The sequence below is a fragment of the Chlorocebus sabaeus genome, chromosome 8 (assembly GCF_047675955.1).
Source record: "Chlorocebus sabaeus isolate Y175 chromosome 8, mChlSab1.0.hap1, whole genome shotgun sequence".
In the NCBI taxonomy this organism is placed as follows: Eukaryota; Metazoa; Chordata; class Mammalia; order Primates; family Cercopithecidae; genus Chlorocebus; species Chlorocebus sabaeus.
The window spans coordinates 2240539-2261197 of NC_132911.1; the positions used below are offsets into that span (position 1 = coordinate 2240539).

General features: G+C 52.1%; 1 protein-coding gene and 1 long non-coding RNA gene across 4 annotated transcripts in view; one reads left to right on the forward strand and one right to left on the reverse strand.

The window, feature by feature from the left end:
- The window catches only part of DLGAP2 (DLG associated protein 2), a 928742-nt gene that overhangs the window by 781251 nt on the left and 126832 nt on the right, over positions 1 to 20659 (forward strand). For all 3 annotated transcript variants that reach the window (XM_037985419.2, XM_073017908.1, XM_037985420.2), the window contains one exon: positions 15640 to 15851. In XM_037985419.2, coding sequence (XP_037841347.2) covers positions 15640 to 15851 — 212 coding nt within the window. The remainder of the gene's footprint in view (positions 1 to 15639; positions 15852 to 20659) is intronic.
- The window catches only part of LOC140712168 (uncharacterized), a 51184-nt gene continuing 45657 nt past the window's right edge, over positions 15133 to 20659 (reverse strand). The window contains exon 3 of the long non-coding RNA XR_012093633.1: positions 15133 to 15695. This is a non-coding gene — a long non-coding RNA (uncharacterized lncRNA). The remainder of the gene's footprint in view (positions 15696 to 20659) is intronic.

A 20659-nucleotide genomic window follows, 5' to 3' on the forward strand; every position in this document is an offset into this window, starting at 1 on the left:
TGCCGGAGTCTACCGGGGAAGCCCTCTGGGAAGCACACACCACTTCTGAGGATGCCGCTAAGTGACTCCCCTCAGTCAATAGTGCTGTTAACAAAACATAACTTGTGTGTCCCAACTCACAAATCTCCTGCTTGCCTAGAGCAGCAGCTGTGGGCTGCGCGTTGGGTTGGAGATGTCTTCATGGAGTAACGGGACTTTGATGACTGAGCCAACAGGCAGTCAACTAACAGGGCAGGGAGAGCCAGCAGCCGTGATGCTTTCTGGGAGTCGTGGTGGCAAATCCTTCCAGCAGCACCATCACCGTCAGGTCCAGCGTCCACGTCTCAGTAGCTCTGTTTTGAAAGGAAATGCTAACCAAATTGCCTTTGCAGGCAGCTTTATTCAGAGACAAATTGGTAGTTGCATAAAATATTATTTTATAGCAATGGAAGAGGCATAGGTTTTGTTTGCTGTTGGCAAACCCTAATCATATCCAAATGCAAAAGTTGTGTCTGCGTGTTTAGAGAAACCTGCTATAAAGAATTGGGGTTCACTCTGATCTGTCTCCTCATTGTTACAGACACACAGCTCTCTTGTTTTTGTCTGTAACTGGGGTATATAGTAGTTCCCTGAGTGAACACTTCAGGACGCTGTCAGAGCCTCCAGGTTTTGCCCCAGGGTCACCTGCCTCCAATGCCTGCCACTCTTCCCCAGCCCTTCTAGCCGTGCCTTCTCCTCAGGTCCTGTGCCCTTTGGACCTGCCTTCTCCCAGGAGTTTCTCCCACACACTTCCTCCCAGGCACACGCTCCTCTCCACCTCCAACAGCTGTTCCATGGTGTAGGTGCAGGAAATACCAATCACTCGCAAAGGTGAAGTGAGAGAATGAACCTGCACACTGTCAGTCCCTTTCAAACACCATCCCTCCGAGAGTGACCTCATTCCCTCTGCACTCACGCCTTCCCACCCAGGCTTCACTGCGACAGATCCCACACGGCGGACAGATACAACTGTAAATATGCCTGTGTTGATCTCCAAAAGATCCACACAGAATGATGAGGATGCTTTCTTTTGAAGCATAACCACCTGCATTATGAGATATTGAAAACAATATCAACCTGGTGAGTGGTCACATTCCCCTGATGGCTCGATGTCTCTTGTTGGCTTTTATTTGGATCAGGATCCAGAGAAGGGGCCCACCTGGCAGCTGGTGATGAGCCTCTTCATCTCATTCAGGCTGAGGTTTCTCCTGTCTGTCTGCTCTTCCTTCTCCTGGATTTTCTTTGTCTGGAACCAGCTGGTTGGTCTGATTGTGTCTGTCAGTCTGAGTTCCGTGCCATGGGGTCATTTCAGACACTCTGGTCCTGTTGTTCCGCAGCCAGCCACCCACTGCTGGACTTCCCTGCCCCGAGGCCTCTCACCGTACGCGTGTGGGTCACCAGGTACCTTTACGTTCATCAGTCAGGTTTCCTGGCAAGCCTCTAAGAGCCTTGAGGACAGAGGCCAGGTCAAACCTCCCTTTTTCTGGGGTCCCCCCACAACTCCGCCAAGCGCTGAGAGCCGGCAGGGCAGGGAGTGACCTGGGTTGGGCCAAGATGTTGTCCCAGCAAAACACATTTCCCAGACTTCAAAACGTGATGTCTTTTTATAGTAACATGTAAAGAATGACGGGCTGTGATTTGACCCCAGGAAAAGGTGTGATTCTGGGGACACAACATTGAGGTGAAATCCCCCTGGAATTCAGTGACGTGGCCACAAGACAGAGACAGGAAAGAGAGGAGAAAGCAGCCACCAGGCCTCACACCCACCAGGGCTTCCCTGCAAACAGCTCCATCTGCTTCTCCATGGGGGACGGCGGCCCTGCGTGCAGCACACCTGCTATGGCCACCGGCCTCCCTCTCACGTCCACTCAGGTGAACATCCTCGGAAACTGAACCCAGAGCGTTATTGTGCCGACATTGGGAAGCACTGCCTGGAGGATGGGAGGACATCTGCAGCCACGGCTTTCACGGTGCTCGTTCACAAGGGCACTTTCTTGCAATAGCAAGCTCCCCGCATCCCCACATCCACCTCCCGGTGAAACCACCTCTTTTGGGGATGCAGCTCGGTGACTTCTCTCCCCTCCTCACTGTCCCCCAGTGGTCACCACTGGACCCTCGTGGAATGATCTGTGAAGCTGAATATCAGGAGCTGTGTGCCACCTCCTCAGACTGTTTCTGTCTTAGGGCCCAGCTGCATTGATGTCTGGTGTTTTCAAAGATGCCTGTGCAGGACTGTCCCTTCCTGTCGATTGCATTAAACTTTCTGGTGGAATACTTTAGGTTTCTGGGTCCTCACAAACCCAGATTTTATTTCACAGCCAGGAAATAGTGAAACTAAAGGAATTTGTCTGTGGGTCCTAGTGTATGGATAAGATTTAAAAGAATTAGAAGAGAGAAGTAATGTTTATAAATTACATTCCTTTTTTTACTGGGAAGACTTGCAGCTGAATGACAGGATAACTTTTTATTTTCACCCTTGGTTTGTACAGAGTATGTGGTTCATATTAGAGGAAGATTTTTTTCTTGTTTTTAAGTAGGTCAAGACAGAGACTAAGTGGAATTGAAAGGCAATTCTGACCTCACGTTATTCTTTCACAAAGCTCTTATTTTCATCTTTTCTGCATCAGCAGACTAAGCATCTAAGGTCAAACTTTTAATGAGCATTGTAGGAATGCAGAAGGGATTCACTGAGGCTTAGCTCAGGATGCAAAAGACTCTCTATGCCACAGTCCACAGAAAGTCCCAGGGACATGCAGGGAGGGAGAGACGCCGCCTCCCCGGGAAGGCTCCCGGCGGTGTCAGATGGAGGGATAGAGGGGTCCCTGCTGCCTCCCACAGAAGACCCGGCGGCCCCTCCAGCCCTTGGCCTCTGTCCCCACCTCCTTCCCTGCTGTCCTCAGGCCTCCTCTCTGCGGCATCCCAGTCTCCCACCCCCTCCCGCGCTCCTGGTTTTCTCCTCTGCCAGTGTCCTCCCCACCAGGGCATCGCCCGACTGCAACCCTGGCCCTCCTGGGGAAGAGGTTCGGACCCTAGGTTTTATTTGACTTGAAGAGGTTCGGATCCCCTGTTTATTTGGCGTGTTCACAGGCAGCAGCCAGTTTGGCTTTGGGTTTTACCTGTCAGGCTTTTTACCTGTTCAGGTGTTGGAAGCAAACGGCAGAAAAGAACACAGAGGGGAGGGGGTGGAATGAAAACACAGAACCATGAGCGTTTCCCACCCGTGTGTAAAGTGTTTCAGAGCCTCTCCCTGCTGCCGCCCTCTGCGCAGGTCCCGGCACCGAGTACGGACCCTTCCTCGCAGCCGTTCCTCTGAAGGATGTGTCTGTTTTGTAGGCTGTGCAGATCCCTGCCTTCCAGGCTCAGCTACTACATTGGTGAAGTTTCCGGTCAGGCACAAAAACACGTCTTAAAAATCCATCTCCCCGGTCACCAGGTCATCCCTGTGGTGTAGTTTAGAAAAATCATCCATCTTTTACAAAACGGAGCCAGGCTCCCCTGTTTCTTGTCTCTACAATAAGCATTTAAAAGGCTTGTCACGGGGCCAGGCACAGTGGCTCACACCTGTAATCCCAGCACTTTGGGAGGCCAAGGCAGGGGGATCACCTGAGGTCAGGAGTTCAAGACCAACCTGGCCAACATGGCAAAACCCTGTCTCTACTAAAAATACAAAAACTAGCCAGGCATGGTGACAAGTGCCTATAGTCCCCACTACTCAGGAGGCCGAGGCCTGAGAATTGCTTGAACTTGGGAGGTGGAGGTTGCAGTGAGCCAAGATCGCGCCACTGCACTACAGCCTGGGTGACAGAGCAAGACTCCATCTCTAAATGAAATAAAATTAAATTAAAATAAATAAATAAATAAATTGTTTGTCATGGAATGCACAATGCTGGCCATTTGCTTCTTTCTGCCCCGTCTGGGGTGGAACCTGAGTTTCATCAGAGTTGGGACAGCCTGGGCCACCTCTGGCCCTCCTGCCACAGGGCCACCTCCACATGCTGGGTGGACCCTCCCTGCCTGTTTCCTTCACACCCTCAGCTCAGCTTGGCCTCCACCTTGGCCTTTATTGAGGGTCCCTCTGCTTGCCATCTGTCACCCGGGCCCGGGTGCTGTCTTTGTCCCACTTTACCTCTGTATCTAGGAGGGTCCAACACACTCGGTACCGATTCGCGAGGGGGCACCTGTGTCCCACAATGTTCCAGAGGACGCTGGGCTCGAGCATAAGGGTCTTTCTGGGCACCTCGGTGTCCCATGTTCCAGAACTTGGCAAGCAGGAAGGACCCAGGTATCCCAGTCCCCCACCCCGCCACCCTCACAGTGTCCCTAACTGTTCAGGAAGGCTGGAGTTGTGGCTTATGGGATGCTTTCAACTCCAGAAAACCAATAGTTCTGACAAGCTTCTCAGAAAACTTCTTTGTATTTGTAGTTTTAGGGGCAAAAGAGTGAGACAGGAGATGGCTGTGGTCGGTTCCTGTCCTTAGCCATACTAGTGCTCAGCAGAATGGAAGAACCGGCCAGTCGGGCCGTGCTCCACTCTAACGCACGTTTGCAATTTGAAAGGAGGGCTTTTGTTTTAAGTGGCTCGTGGTGTAGATCTTGGGCCGTGAATGGGTAGGAGAGTTGGGGTGTGGTCACACCTCACTTCCAATCCCGTAGTGGAACACCAGGGCTGGGAGGAGCTTCTCGTCCCCTTTTAAGCTGCTCTGGACACAAACGCGCAGACCGGCACTCCTTCCGCAGCCATTTGAGTTCCTCGTCTGGATCTGTCCAGCACTAACACCCGGCCACCAGCTTCCCCCTCCATCTGCTGTTAATCTTAAAACGCCTCATTTGGACAAAGCGGTGGCCTCTGCACCAGCACCAGGAGCCACGTGTGCCCGCCCCCCACGCTCTGTGTTCCCCATCCTGTGGCCCAGGCCACACCATCTCCTGACTGCAAAGCCCATGTTGTGAGGGGCATCTCCACAATGGCCCTGCCTCTGGGCCACCCCTTCCTTCCCCCCAACCCCGACTGCCACGGAATCCTCTCCCACCTTGAGAAACGTCACACGGGGCTTGGCAGGATCACGCTGGCGCTCACCGAGCCCGTTCATGTAATCAGGGACCGTCTGCAGGAGTGCGGGAGCTGGGCCTGTGCCTTCGAGCCTCTCGGATTACATGAGGCCACTCACTGTCTCCCCGGCTGGACTCCTCCATCACCGCCCGTTGTCCTGGGACTCGGCGTGTCACTGCTGGACTCCTCCATCACCCCCCGTTGTCCTGGGACTCGGCGTGTCACTGCTGGGAGCAGCTTGGTGCTGGGCAGGCAGGGAGATCGCTGGGCTGTGTCATATTTCAGTGACATCATCTTAGGACCCACCACGTTCTCATCCCCATGACAGAAATTCCAGCTATGTTTGTGGAAACGCTGACGGATGTGGAAGGGTGTCTGGTTTCGGGTTTTTGACCAGCCTTGTGTCTGGTAAATCTTTCTGCCTCATCGATCCTGCGTGCCTCAGTTTGTGGTGAGATGCAAGACAGTTTCCTGAAAAGCGCATTGGAAATCATAACTCGTGTGAACATGGAACACTGGGTGGGCACATGCGCTGTTTTATCCAGGTTTATCAGGTGAGAATGACACGGCCTACATGTAACTTAAGATGGCCGTGGATGCAGAGACCTCGTGGTGACTGGGTACAAAGACCCTGTGATCTGTGACTGGGTCCTTGGATTCTGTGATCTAAGAACCTGAGGAACCAGCTGCATTTATGCCACGAGGGTCACCAAGTGGTCACCTTGTTCTGGGCACAGTGCCCTCGACTTGGCAGCTGAGGCTCTGCTCCTGCAGGAGTGCAGGTAGACGGGGTCCGGCTCTGTCCTCTCCCACCCAGGACAGCTGAGGCTCTGCTCCTGCAGGAGTGCAGGTGGATGGGGTCCGGCTCTGACCTCTCCCACCCAGGACAGCTGAGGCTCTGCTCCTGTGGATGTGCAGGTGGATGGGGTCCCATTCTGTCCTCTCCCACCCAGGACAGCTGAGGCTCTGCTCCTGCAGGAATGCAGGTGGATGGGGTCCAGCTCTGACCTCTCCCACCCAGGACAGCTGAGGCTCTGCTCCTGTGGATGTGCAGGTGGATGGGGTCCCATTCTGTCCTCTCCCACCCAGGACAGCTGAGGCTCTGCTCCTGCAGGAGTGCAGGTGGATGGGGTCCGGCTCTGACCTCTCCCACCCAGGACAGCTGAGGCTCTGCTCCTGTGGATGTGCAGGTGGATGGGGTCCCATTCTGTCCTCTCCCACCCAGGACAGCTGAGGCTCTGCTCCTGCAGGAGTGCAGGTGGTTGGGGTCTGGCTCTGTCCTCTCCCACCCAGGACAGCTGAGGCTCTGCTCCTTCAGGAGTGCAGGTGGATGGGGTCCAGCTCTGACCTCTCCCACCCAGGACAGCTGAGGCTCTGCTCCTGCAGGAGTGCAGGTAGATGGGATCTGGCTCTGACCTCTCCCTCCCAGGGCAGCTAAGGGGTCTGCTCCTGTGGGCATGCAGCTGGGCAGAGTCTGGCCCTGTTCCCTCCCTCCTAGGGCAGTGGATGCCCCAGGGTTCTCTGTCCCTGCTGAGTCTGTGTCTCCTGTCATGGACTTGGTGGTCCACACACAGTGCTGGTCCATGAATGATCCTGGAACGGCTGGCCCAGCCCAAAGTGCAGCAGGACTGGGAGCTGTTGGAGCACAGGCCAGTGAGCTAAGATTTAAGTCATCCCTTGTCTGTCTTGGTGTTAGGGAGTGAAATGGAATCAAGTTTGTCCTTAAGAAAATGAAGTGGGCAGCTGAACCAAACCTAATCCTGACTTGGTTTCAATGGCTCAGAGGAAAAACCACAACAAACAAACAGGAAAGGGAAGACTTCCCGCCCAAGCTAAATTGTTGTAGGGACCCCAGGGTGGATTGAACAGCGTTGCGAAGATCTCTTCCGCTGAGATGTGCACCCCGGGAGGCGCAGCCACGCACCCCGCGTTTCTCAAGCCCAGCACGGCAGGATGGGGGGTGGGCGATGCTTGTGGGGTCCGTCTTATGCACTGGGAGATGTTGAGCAGCATTTCTGGGCTCCACCCACTACCTGCCAGAAGCACCCCCATTTAGTGACAACCAAACCCGTCTCCAGATGTCACCCAGTGTCCCCTGGGGGCAGAATTACCAGATTGGGAACCGCTGGTGTCATCCAAAGAGCGTGAGCTTTAGAACAAGACAGACGCGTGGGGTTCTTCTTGCAAGCTGTGCAGCCGGGGGCTCTCCAAAGGGGCTTTCCATGGAAATAAATGGCTGTGACTGTGCCTACCTGACCTCCCTCAGGGTCCCGGGAAGAGCCCCTGGTGAGATGGACGTGTCAATGGCCACGGGTGTCCTCTCAACAAGGAGATGGTGACGGAGGGGCGAGGACGCAGGATGGGGCAGAGGTCAGGGGTGAGCAGCGGGGAGGAGTCGCGGCCAATTCTGAGAGAACTCAGGCGCCGTGTGAACTCAGAGGTCCTCGCACCAAGGCAAGGAGTGGGTGTCCTGCCTTCGTGCCGCCAGCCTGGGTGGTACATGAGTCAGCTCAGGTGCCATGACGGGCATCCACACCCGGGTGGTCTAAAGGCACATTCATTCTGCAGGGTCCTGGTGGCTGGCGCCCAAGACTGTGGAGTCCCAAGGCTAGCTCCTGCTGAGCCTCTCCTGGGTGTGCAGACGCCGTCCTCTCCCCGCATCCCCACAGGGCTGCCCCCTCTCTGCCTGTCTGTGACCTCATCTCCCCTCCTTAGGAGGACGCCAGGCAGATGGGATCAGTGCCACCCTGGGGACTTCATCTTACCTTCATCACCTCTGCCAAGGTCCCATCTCCAAATAATCACATTCTGAGGTCCCAAGGGTTAGGGTTCAACACAGGAATTTGGGGGAACACAATTCAGGCCATAACCTGTGTGTTCTTCCCAGGGAGGGACATGGGGGGGCAGCTTTCTCCCGCTGAGGGGCTCAGGGCACACCCTGGAGAGACTTAGCCGTTGGCCGGCACCTCCCAGCAGCTTGGAGCGGGCACCTTGGTCCTGGAGGGGTGAGTGTGGCATCCTGGGACTCCTGTGTGGGTGGGGTCATGCCGGGCATGCAGCGCCTCTGTTGGTGGCCTCCTGGTGTCCGTGAGCCCGTGGCTTCCATTCCTAGTAGCAGCATGAGGGTGAGAGGAGCTGGACGGGGCCAAGGGGCCCAGTCACGTGTGCCCAGTCGCAGGCAGGTTAGATGGGGGTTTTGTAGACTCAGCTGTGGTGCGGCCCACAGGTTTGGAGACAGCCGTAGGAAAGACAGTTCACAACTCACAGCCCCAGAGGAGGGTGAAGCCACACCCCAGGCCCCGGGGACACCCCTATGGGTCAGGATGTGGGGGAGGAGGGAAGCATGGGCAGGAGCCTTTGCCACAGTCTCCCGGAAGGAGGGAGACACATACACATGCACACACATACGCACATAGGCGTGCATGCACACCCATATACCTGCACACACACATACACATATACGCACATTACACATACAAACACACGCACAAGTCTTGAATGAATGCAGAATACATTTCCCTGCGGGAAGGTGCAGCAATGGACGATAATGTTCTTCCTTGGTTCCAGCACCTCAAAGAGAATATGGTGATGGAATCCTGGCCCCTTTCACCTGGGCTTTGCAGCTTGGAAGAAAGAAAGGATATTTCAGTTTGTGCAGTGTTGAACTATCCCTAAAGCAAGAAACAGGAGACATCGAAATGTATGCTGATGTCACCCTTATGAAAATGCCTTTTTGTTAGAAATTATGAACATCACCCATCACGAGGTGCAAGGAGGTAATTAGGGTAATTGATTGCCGTGAAATGCAGCAAGGACTGCAAACTGGATTTGCAGAGTCTGGTAGCTGTCGTGAAAAGAAATTGATTCATTCCTTCACTGAAGGCCATAAAACCATTTGGGTTTCAGCGCGTGCACTTGGCCACCCTGGGCTGAGGGCTGCAGGGTTCGAACGCTGTAACGTAACGGAGAAAGATTTGTTTGCTGAGGCAGGCTGGTGTTTTAGTATTGCTCTTCTGTTCTTTTGATAGTCTCCAGACATATGCTTTGGAATGGGGATTTGGTACTTGAATTCATGCTTTGAAATTGACTCTGGTTGACATTCTTTCTGTATTGAAATTTCTTCTGTCAAAGCCTGCGAAATTGGCTTCTTAAATCAGAAACAGAAACGTACAAGCTGGTCTCATTTGTTAGTTAATTTGCAGGCTGCTGAAAAAAAATCTTTACTTTGTTTTTTGTGGAAACATGTTTTTAATTCACAAAAAAAAAAAAAAGTCACATAAACCTGCCAAAGTGAATCTCTTCTTTGATGGCAGATGAGCTGCTCTTCCATCTGCCGCCAGCCAGCCTCAGCCTCCCTTCCCGAACCCAGCTCTTCACGCGTTCCCGGGAGGGTGGCAGTGCGAGCTCCCCTGTGCCCAGGAGCCTGGCAGCCGGGCCTCCCTCTGCCCCGTCGCCTCTGCCTGCACCTTCTGCTGGTCCAGCTCAGACAAAAGGGAACCCGGACCTCACCCCAGGACCTTCCCTGATCCTGGCCCCTCCCGTCAGCCGACAGTGACCTTCAACACGTGTCCCCTCCACACTGGAGTGACGGCCCTTGTGACGGCCCTTGTTTCACATCTTCTGGCCGTTTCTGCACATAACACAGTTACGTCTTTAAAAGGCATAAAAACGTCAAGTGGAGACTGTACTTTAAAAATTGCTTTTCCCCCTCATGAGCATCTTTTCATCACTAAATACACATTCTGCAATATTATTTTTGATAGCTGGGTAGTATCCATCCTGTGGTTGTAATAAATATTATAAGTCATCTCCTATGATACAGTATTGTTGTTTCTCCTTTCTCCCCGATTAGCAATTCCACAGTCCCTGGCCCTGGGTCGCACTGTCTTGAGGAACCTTCATGGAAAGAAAGTTACCCAGTCTAAGGACATGACCAGTCCGAAGGCCTCCAGTCATCTCCAGAAAGACTGGGAGCTTCACCACCCACCACGTGGCTGAAGACACGTAGATAAGAATTGTCAAATCCCCAAAGTTGTGAATGTTTTATTCTTCCTTAGTCACTTGTTTTCAGTGCTTCAACTTCCTCACTGTCAGGAAATGTGAAACCAAAATTCACATGGACAAAATTTTTGAACAATGTGTTTGAACAAAACATGGGCAAATGTATGCCTATTTTCTTAATTGCTGATTTCTTGCTGGGAGAACCTGCTGTGGCTGAGGCCCCAGGCCTCTCTCTTACCTGACCTACAGCTCTGCAGCTCTGCGGTGTCATCTGTGGGAGTTTTACCTTGACCAGGTCATTAATACCTGATATGGTTTGTGTCCCCGCCGAAATCTGGTTTTGAATTGCAGCTCCCATAATCGTCGTGTGTCGTGAGAGGCACCTGGTGGGAGGTGATTGCATCGTGGGGGTGCATCTTTCCTTGCTGTTTTCATGATAGTGACTAAGTCTCCTAAGATCTGATGGTTTTATAAGGGGGAGTTCCCCTGCACGCACTCTTTCGCCTGCCGCCATGTAAGACATGACTTTGCTCCTCATTCACCTTCTGCCATGATTGTGAGGTCTCCCCAGCCATGTGGAACTGTGAGTCCATTAAACCTCTTTCCTTTATAAATTGCCCAGTCTCGGGTATGCCTTTATTAGCAGTGTGAGAACAGACGCATACAATACCTCCAGTTCCTTTCAGCGTGGTCTGTATTCCTCTTTGAACCGTGCAGACCTGGGCACAAGGCACCGGGTCATAAAGGCTTTAGAAGAACCCAGCTGGAGAGGACCGCAGACACTGCCTGTCCAGCTCACAGTCACAGGCCAGGATCCTTCTTCTGAGCCTTTTGGCCTCTTGGAGTCTGGGTGGAAGGAGAATCTGGAACTTTCCATCCTGTCCAACCCTCTCCTCATCACAGCATCTGGATCTTCCAGTGTGCATGGTGCTGGGGTGTCACTGAGCTGCCGTATGTCTGGGCCACCTTGGGGGTGCTACAGCTGTCATCTGCCTGCACTGTAACCCACAGGGGCTTGAGGGACTGTGATGTTCAGGTTTCTGCCCCTTGTTACTGAGGGACTGTGTGGTGTTCGGGTGTCTGTGCCTTGTTACTGCGGGACTGTGTGTTGTTTGGGTGTCTGCTTCTTGTTACTGCGGGACTGTGTGTTTGGGTGTCTGCGCCTTGTTACTGAGGGACTGTGTGTTGTTTGGGTGTCTGCTTCTTGTTACTGCGGGACTGTGTGTTTGGGTGTCTGCGCCTTGTTACTGAGGGACTGTGTGTTGTTTGGGTGTCTGCCCCTTGTTACTGCAGGACTGTGGTGTTCAGGTTTCTGCCCCTTGTTACTGCGGGACCATGTGTTGTTCGGGTGTCTGCCCCTTGTTACTGCGGGACTGTGTTGTTTGGGTGTCTGCCCCTTGTTACCGCAGGACTGTGTGTTGTTTGGGTGTCTGTGCCTTGTTGCAGCGGGACTGTGTTGTTCGGGTGTCTGCCCCTTGTTACCGCAGGACTGTGTGTTGTTTGGGTGTCTGTGCCTTGTTACCGCAGGACTGTGTGTTGTTCGGGTGTCTGTGCCTTGTTGCTGTAGGACTGTGTGTTGTTTGGGTGTCTGTGCCTTGTTGCTGCAGGACTGTGTGTTGTTCGGGTGTCTGCCCCTTGTTACTGCGGGACTGTGTTGTTCGGGTGTCTGCGCCTTGTTACTGCGGGACTGTGTTGTTTGGGTGTCTGCGCCTTGTTGCAGCGGGACTGTGTTGTTTGGGTGTCTGCGCCTTGTTGCAGCGGGACTGTGTTGTTCAGGTGTCTGCCCCTTGTTACTGCGGGACTGTGTTGTTCGGGTGTCTGCCCCTTGTTACTGCGGGACTGTGTTGTTCGGGTGTCTGCGCCTTGTTACTGCAGGACTGTGTTGTTTGGGTGTCTGCGCCTTGTTGCTGCAGGACTGTGTTGTTTGGGTGTCTGCCCCTTGTTGCTGCAGGACTGTGTGTTGTTCGGGTGTCTGCGCCTTGTTGCTGCGGGACTGTGTGTTGTTCGGGTGTCTGCCCCTTGTTACTACGGGACTGTGTTGTTCGGGTGTCTGTGCCTTGTTACTGCGGGACTGTGTTGTTTGGGTGTCTGCGCCTTGTTGCTGCAGGACTGTGTGTTGTTTGGGTGTCTGCACCTTGTTACCGCAGGACTGTGTGTTGTTCGGGTGTCTGTGCCTTGTTGCTGCGGGACTGTGTTGTTTGGGTGTCTGCGCCTTGTTACCGCAGGACTGTGTGTTGTTTGGGTGTCTGTGCCTTGTTACCACAGGACTGTGTGTTGTTCGGGTGTCTGCCCCTTGTTGCTGCAGGACTGTGTGTTGTTCGGGTGTCTGTGCCTTGTTACCACAGGACTGTGTGTTGTTCGGGTGTCTGCACCTTGTTACCGCAGGACTGTGTGTTGTTCGGGTGTCTGCCCCTTGTTGCTGCAGGACTGTGTTGTTCGGGTGTCTGTGCCTTGTTGCTGCAGGACTGTGTGTTGTTCGGGTGTCTGCCCCTTGTTGCTGCGGGACTGTGGTGTTCGGGTGTCTGTGCCTTGTTACCGCAGGACTGTGTGTTGTTCGGGTGTCTGCCCCTTGTTGCTGCAGGACTGTGTGTTGTTCGGGTGTCTGTGCCTTGTTGCTGCAGGACTGTGGTGTTTGGGTGTCTGTGCCTTGTTACTGCAGGACTGTGTTGTTCGGGTGTCTGCGCCTTGTTGCTGCAGGACTGTGTGTTGTTCGGGTGTCTGTGCCTTGTTGCTGCAGGACTGTGTTGTTCGGGTGTCTGCACCTTTTTGCTGCAGGACTGTGTGGTGTTCGGGTGTCTGTGCCTTGTTGCTGCAGGACTGTGTGTTGTTCGGGTGTCTGTGCCTTGTTGCTGCAGGACTGTGTTGTTCAGGTGTCTGCACCTTGTTGCTGCAGGACTGTGTGGTGTTCGGGTGTCTGCGCCTTGTTACTGCGGGACTGTGTTGTTTGGGTGTCTGCGCCTTGTTACCGCAGGACTGTGTGTTGTTCGGGTGTCTGCACCTTGTTGCTGCAGGACTGTGTGGTGTTCGGGTGTCTGTGCCTTGTTACTGCGGGACTGTGTGGTGTTCGGGTGTCTGCCCCTTGTTGCTGCAGGACTGTGTTGTTTGGGTGTCTGCGCCTTGTTGCTGTAGGACTGTGTGGTGTTCGGGTGTCTGCGCTTTGTTGCTGCAGGACTGTGTGGTGTTCGGGTGTCTGTGCCTTGTTACTGCGGGACTGTGTGGTGTTCAGGATCCCTTGCCACACAGGGTCCATGGTAAGGGGAGCTCCTGCTTGTCCAGGCTGAAGTCCAGGATATGTGAGTGACAGAAATGAGCACGGCTTTCCCTCTGCCTTGGCTCCTGTCCTGGGCTGCAATGTGGAAGATGTCAGATCTGCCAGAGCGCTGGTGTGGCACGGCATTTAGGAATGAATAAAGGGGCCTTCAGCCAAAAGACCTGCCTTTACCACCAGCCACGCAGATTCCTGCTGGTCGTGCTATTGATCGACTCACAGGCAATATGGACACTGGAAAGATAGCAGGTTCCTTTTACGATGATATAAAGAATATACCTCAGTATCTAAATATTTTACAGCAGGGGAAAAAAAAATACCCTGTCTGAAGACTTTTTAAATATGGAAATTTTTTATTTTCTTTCTCTGTAAACAGCATTTGGGGAGATTCTCTTCTCCAGCATGAAGAACACACTACGTTAGTTCCCTGACTACCGACGGTGGGTGATGATCCAGTTGCTATGGAAAGCTTTGGAGTTCTCTACACTCAGCGATTGCATGCTGTGTTCTTTTGCTTTTGTAATGTGAATTTGACCTATGGAGTGAACTTTATCCAGAGCCTCTGGGGAGCTGTTCAAAGCTAATGAACCATGGGGAAAAGAAACCATGTCCTGAGCTGCACGGAGCAGCTCCCGTGGCACAAACCACTGTGCTCCAGTTCCGTGACGTTTTGCTTATTGCCGCGTTGGGTTTCCAGTTTCACAGATGGTGGATGGAAACAGAATATTGGCCCGCGTTGTCGTCTTCATGGCTTACCCTCCCCTCAGAGAGACACTTAACACAAACACACAGCAGGCAGCCTGTGGGGCTGTTGTGGGTGAGATATAAAATGCACACGGGTTCGGTTCTGGGCCAGTCAGATACACAGCACAGGGGGCTGCTCAACCCCAGGCCTGGCAGGATAAAATATGCACACCCGTCCAGCTCTGAACAAGGCAGAGCATATAGTGCCAGTGCCCGATGGTGTGCCAGGCAGGCATGTAACATGTGCACATGCCCAGCTCTGAACCAGGTGGACATATTATATGTGTGGGCTCTCAGCTCTGTGCAAGGCAGGTATATAGCATGTACATGGGCCCAGTTCTGTGCCAGGCAGACATATAATGGCATAGGTGCTCACCTCTGTGCCAGGCAGATATATAATGGCATAGGTGCTCACCTCTGTGCCAGGCAGATATATAATGGCATAGGTGCTCACCTCTGTGCCAGGCAGATATAGAACATGAACGGGTGCTGAGTTCTATACCGCACAGATATACAACATTTGTGGTTGCTCAAGTCTGCACCAGGCGGGCATATAATTAGCTCAACTGTGTACCACACAGATAGATAACATGAACGGGTGCTGAGTTCTGCACCAGGCAGATATATAACATCCATGGGTGCTCAGCTCTGTACCAGGCAGACGTATAACATGCACAGGTGCTCAGCTCTGTACCCCACAGATATATAACATGCACAGGCAGGTGCTGAGTTCTGCACCACAAAGAGATATAACATTCATGGTTGCTAAGGTCTGCACCAGGCAGGTATCTAACATGCACGGGCGCTCAGCTCTGTACCCCACAAATATATAACACGCACAGGCAGGTGCTGAGTTCTGCACCACAAAGAGATATAACATTCATGGTTGCTAAGGTCTGCACCAGGCAGGTATCTAACATGCACGGGCGCTCAGCTCTGTACCACACAGGTATACAACATGAACGGGTGCTGAGTTCTGTAACAGGCAGACATATTCCATGCACAGGTGCTTAGTTGTATATCAGCTAGCATATGATGTGGCTGGACAAGATCCTTTTGCAACTCTGAGTGCTGAGAATTTGCATGTGTGATAGAACTTGGCTTCTGGAGTTAAAACTGTCCTCCTTTATTTGCTTGCAAATAAAATATAAATGGATAATAAGATAGGCATTTTCTCCCTTTTTTCCTTTTTTTCTTCCTTTTTTTCTTTGTTCAGTTTCTCAAATTTCAGTTTCCTCTTATACCAGAGGGAAATAAACTAAATTTTAGCCAGTGCTTTCTCCCAGCTGCTGAGATTGCAAGTTTCCTTCTTCTCTTACTTTTCTCACATGTTCTCACTTTATCCATATGTTTACCTATCACTTATAATGAAGAAAAACCAATGTTTTTATTCATATCATTTTAGGGTATGCATTTTTATGCATCTGACTTTAACCAATAAATTACCGTAAAGAGCTATATTTTGATGGAATTGTAGAGGATTTGTTTCCAAAAAGGAGCTGATGCCACCGTTCTCAGTGATAAAGTTGACGCGTGTTTCGTGTCTGTCTGCTCCTAGGTGCCTCAGGACGAGTGGGGAGGGTACCCCACCGGTGGCAAAGATGAAGAGATTCCCTGCAGGAGAATGAGAAGCGGGAGTTACATTAAAGCCATGGGGGACGAGGAGAGCGGAGAGTCAGACTCCAGCCCCAAGACATCACCAAAGTCGGCGATCCGACCGGAGCCGCTGCTGAAATCCATTGGACAGAGACCGCTTGGAGAGCACCAGACGTAAGTGAGGCCAGCTGCCTTCCCACTCCAAGCACTTCCCACTGTCTGCGGGCTCCCTCTGCAAAACCCCTTCGCCGTGAGCTGAGTGCCATCCATTTAAACCAAATTCCCAAGCCGGAAATAGTAGACACCATGGCCATCAATTTTCAAGTTTTTTTGTTTGGTTGGTTTGGTTTGGTTTGGTTTGGTTTAGAACAACCAGAGCTTTGGCTATTTATTCATCACATAGTAATTAAGGAAGTATACTTGGGCAACTTCCATTTCAAATTTTAAAGCCAATGTGATCTGTTGTATCTTTCTGATCATTCAAATTATCCTCAGGACAAGCACTCATCTCTGTTTGTATGAATGTGTACATACGGGTGTGTGTTTGAATGTCTTTGTGAGTAAAAATCGTTAACAGGGAATTTTGTTGTTGACTATAACTTTATAAGTGCATTTCTAGGCAGCACATTTTTGGTAGAGGAGGGAGGAAGTGGACTAGCTTTATAAAGATAAAACCCTACACTTTACATACTTGCCCAAAATTTATTATTAATAAATTTAATTTTGAAAATATAGACAGATAAAACTCTTTGGGAAATCAGCAGTTCCTACGAACCATGAAAATATGACTGTTACTCTCAACAGCCAGCTGCTGTGAATCTTAAGTCCCACAGGTTAGTCTGGGTGATAATGCCAAGAACTGCCTGGAAGCCCCCCCTGCCTCCGCGGCCGGCTAGTCCCACAGGTTAGTCTGGGTGATAATGCCAAGAACTGCCTGGAAGCCCCCCTGCCTCCCGCTGCCGGCTAGTCCCACAGGTTAGTTCGGGTGGTAATGCCAAGAACTGCCTGGAAGCCCCCCCCCGCTGCCCCACCTCCCGCGGCCGGCTGTGCGGTCCTGGGCAAGTGGACAGCCGGGGTGGAGCTGCCTCTCAGCCTTGGCCAGTGCCACATAAGAGATATTAATCATACCCACACGTCAGACATGGAGCCCCGGGCCGCAGGGCCCTCCCTGTATCGTCTCTCTCCATGCCAGGTGCACCCAGCAATGAACCAGTGACCATGTGACCTCTTCCAATGTTTCCAGTTGTTCATTACTGTTGACTTACAAGATGAAAAAGTGAACTTTTAAATTGCAACCAAATCTTACGAATTAGAACTTAACAAATCCGAACTCTATCATTATTGCCTAGTTCAACTAAATTCAAGCGCTACGGTGTTGGAATGGCAGACAAGACATGCCCTGAGACCAGGCCCTATGTCTGCCCAGCCCAGGCCCATCCATCTCCTCTTCTTCCACAGAGGGTGGTTGGTGCCAGCTTGTGGGACGAGTGGCTGAGAACAAAGCCTAAGTCTTACCCTGGAGAAGCTCTTAGACCTGTTGGAAGGAAATGGGGAGGAGGTGTTTGTAAGCCAGGAAACAACCAGGAAACATGGTTACCAGGAAGGGGCTGGGGAGCAGGACGGAGCTGGGAGCAGAGCCAAGTCGTCTGACCCATCTGCTCCAACAGGAAAGTGAAGGATTGGACTGGATGTCGGCTCTCACCCACCTTTTATTTGGGGCACTTAAAGACATTAGGGGAATTATGAATTATCTGAGACCTCTTCCAGGGGAAAAGCACACACATGCAGAAGCTATGCTTCGTGGGTCCAGGGCTGCCACGCCAGCCTCAGTCCTGGGGTTTTGGACCCCCAGCTAAACAGCCATTGATAACTTCACACTTTAAACGTTTGTGATTCACTTCATGATTCTATACATTTGAAAGCAAAGCATGAAAAAAAGAAAAAAAAAAAAGACTTTTTTAGACCATGGGCAGGGACTAAGAATTGTAAGAATTATTTCGTAATTTTAAGAATTATGAAAGGCATTTTCATGTTAATGGGTTCCTTCTCCCACTCATTCACCATCACTGCTGCGGGTCCCGCAGGGTCATTATCACCTCATTCTTCAGTGGCAGAGACGGTGTCTCCTTCCTTTCTTCACATCAGGGACTGCCCCAGAGTCCTGTACGAGGCTCCAGTGCTAACGATGTTCAGAGGACACTCTCGGAACTTTACATTTGCAAAACTCACACCATCACCCAATGTAGTTGAAACTCTTTGAAAAGCCAGGGATTTTCGAAGGGATGTGAGCCCGAGGCCCCCTGACAGCATCACCTAAACACTGGCCAGACCCAAGTGCAAAACCCTCTGGGAGTTCACCCACCAACAACCCTTAACACCTGACCAGAAAGCATTCCACAGCCTCAAATCTGATCAGATGTGGGGAAAACGGGCGAGACGTGCTGCCTAAGTTACTCCTGCTCTAAACACAAATCTGTCTCTGCCCGCGGCCCCTGTGCCGCCCTCCACTCGGCAGACACAGGTCCGTCTCTGCCCGCGGCCCCCGTGCCGCCCTCCACTCGGCAGACACAGGTCCGTCTCTGCCCGCGGCCCCCGTGCCGCCGTCCACTCGGCAGAGATGGTGCAACAGTTGGGTCCATTCTTCCATTTATCCAGGATTTATTGCTTCATTGATCAGTCCAACAAATGTCAGGCATTCTGCCAAACTTGATTTACGTGTGCCGCAATCATTCTTTTTCCTGAAATCTGACACCGGGGTGTAGATGACAAAACGCAGACAGCAGCCCTGTGATGGGCCTGGACACGCCCTGCCTGCCAGGAACTAACCTGAAAGTCCCCGAAACTCCCATGGGTCACTCTTTGGGGTTAATGTAATGAAAATTTCTGCAAAAAAAAAAAAAAATTATGTTACCAGGGGGTATCAACACATTTTTGCTATTGCCTGTTAGCACCTTAGTTTATCTTATATTCGTTTACGTTTTATGGATTCCAGTGTAATTCATTTACCCATTTTAAATGACATTGCCGAAGCTCAGCTACGGAACTCAGGGAAGCTCTGATGATGCCTGTTTTATGGACAGAAACATGGCTCAGGGAGGTGAGGTGCTGGAGGCTGCACAAGCCACCAAGGCTCTCAGCTGAAAGTAGCTCAGCCCCAAGCCCTGTGACCTTCACCCCGTGGCACTGCTCTGTGGAGGGCAGTGGCTGAGGCCAGAGTAGATACTATGGGGAGAGGAGAAAAAGGAAGAAAACGGCCAGGACTGGGAGAATTCCCATAGTTGCCACTCTGTAACCCTGTGTTTCCAGGAAACAAGGGCACACTAAATTGTAGTGAATGTGGACAAAATTCCCTTGAAGGATTTTAACAGTGGAGATGTCAGAAGCACATCACAGGGACCTCAGATGAAACAGGAAAGACAAGACCGGGGAGGCACATACACATCCATGTGCTGTCTTCATTCTGCTGGCCTCCAGAGTCGTGTTAACTGTGCTGGGAACAACTTGGGTTTCACCCACGTGAACTCCTAGCACCACCCATGACTGTGGCTAGCACTGTGATGTCGTCTCTGCATCCTGCTCCATTACGCACAGCCCTTTTGTAATGTTCACTCCTGGGGTCATTTCCATCTGGACACATTTAAATATCTGCATTTTTAATGTGTAGCAGGTGAATATTCATATCCAAACATGTTCTCCTAATCCAATTCCTCATTTATCTTAGTTTTAGAATTGATTTCTGAATTGACTATTCCCACCTAAGCTTGGAGAAGGCTCAGTTGGATTTCACATGTTCACCACAGTACGGGTGCAGATGCTGTAATGCCCAAGAGGCTGGTTGTGGAGGCGTCTGCTGGGATGGAGAGGAGAGAGGGTTAACTGTGGGGCGTCTGATGAGATGGAGAGGAGAGAGGATGAACTGTGGGGTGTCTGCTGGGATGGAGAGGAGAGAGGGTGAACTGTGGGGTGTCTGCTGGGATGGAGAGGAGAGAGGGTGAACTGTGGGGTGTCTGCTGGGATGGAGAGGAGAGAGGGTGAACTGTGGGGCGTCTGATGAGATGGAGAGGAGAGAGGGTGAACTGTGGGGTGTCTGATGGGATGGAGAGGAGAGAGGGTGAACTGTGGGGCGTCTGATGAGATGGAGAGGAGAGAGGGTGAACTGTGGGGCGTCTGATGAGATGGAGAGGAGAGAGGGTGAACTGTGGGGCGTCTGATGGGATGGAGAGGAGAGAGGGTGAACTGTGGGGCGTCTGATGAGATGGAGAGGAGAGAGGGTGAACTGTGGGGCGTCTGATGGGATGGAGAGGAGAGAGGGTGAACTGTGGGGCGTCTGATGAGATGGAGAGGAGAGAGGGTGAACTGTGGGGCGTCTGATGAGATGGAGAGGAGAGAGGGTGAACTGTGGGGTGTCTGATGGGATGGAGAGGAGAGAGGGTGAACTGTGGGGTGTCTGCTGGGATGGAGAGGAGAGAGGGTGAACTGTGGGGTGTCTGCTGGGATGGAGAGGAGAGAGGGTGAACTGTGGGGGCATCTGATGGGATGGAGAGGAGAGAGGGTGAACTGTGGGGTGTCTGCTGGGATGGAGAGGAGAGAGGGTGAACTGTGGGGTGTCTGCTGGGATGGAGAGGAGAAAGGGTGAACTGTGGGGGTGTCTGACGAGATGGAGAGGAGAAAGGGTGAACTCTTCAGCATCTGATGGGTTGGAGAGGAGAGAGGGTGAACTGTGGGGTGTCTGATGGGATGGAGAGGAAAGGGGTGAACTGTGGGGTGTCTGATGGGATGGAGAGGAGAGAGGGTGATCTGTGGGGGCACCTTCTGGGATGGAGAGGAGAGAGGGGTGAACTATGGGGGCGTCTGATGGGATGGAGAGGAGAGAGGGTGAACCGTGGGGTGTCTGATGAGCTGGAGAGGAGAGAGGGTGAACTGTGGGGGCATCTGATGAGATGGAGAAGACAGAAAGGGTGAAGAGTGTCTGAGAGAAAAGT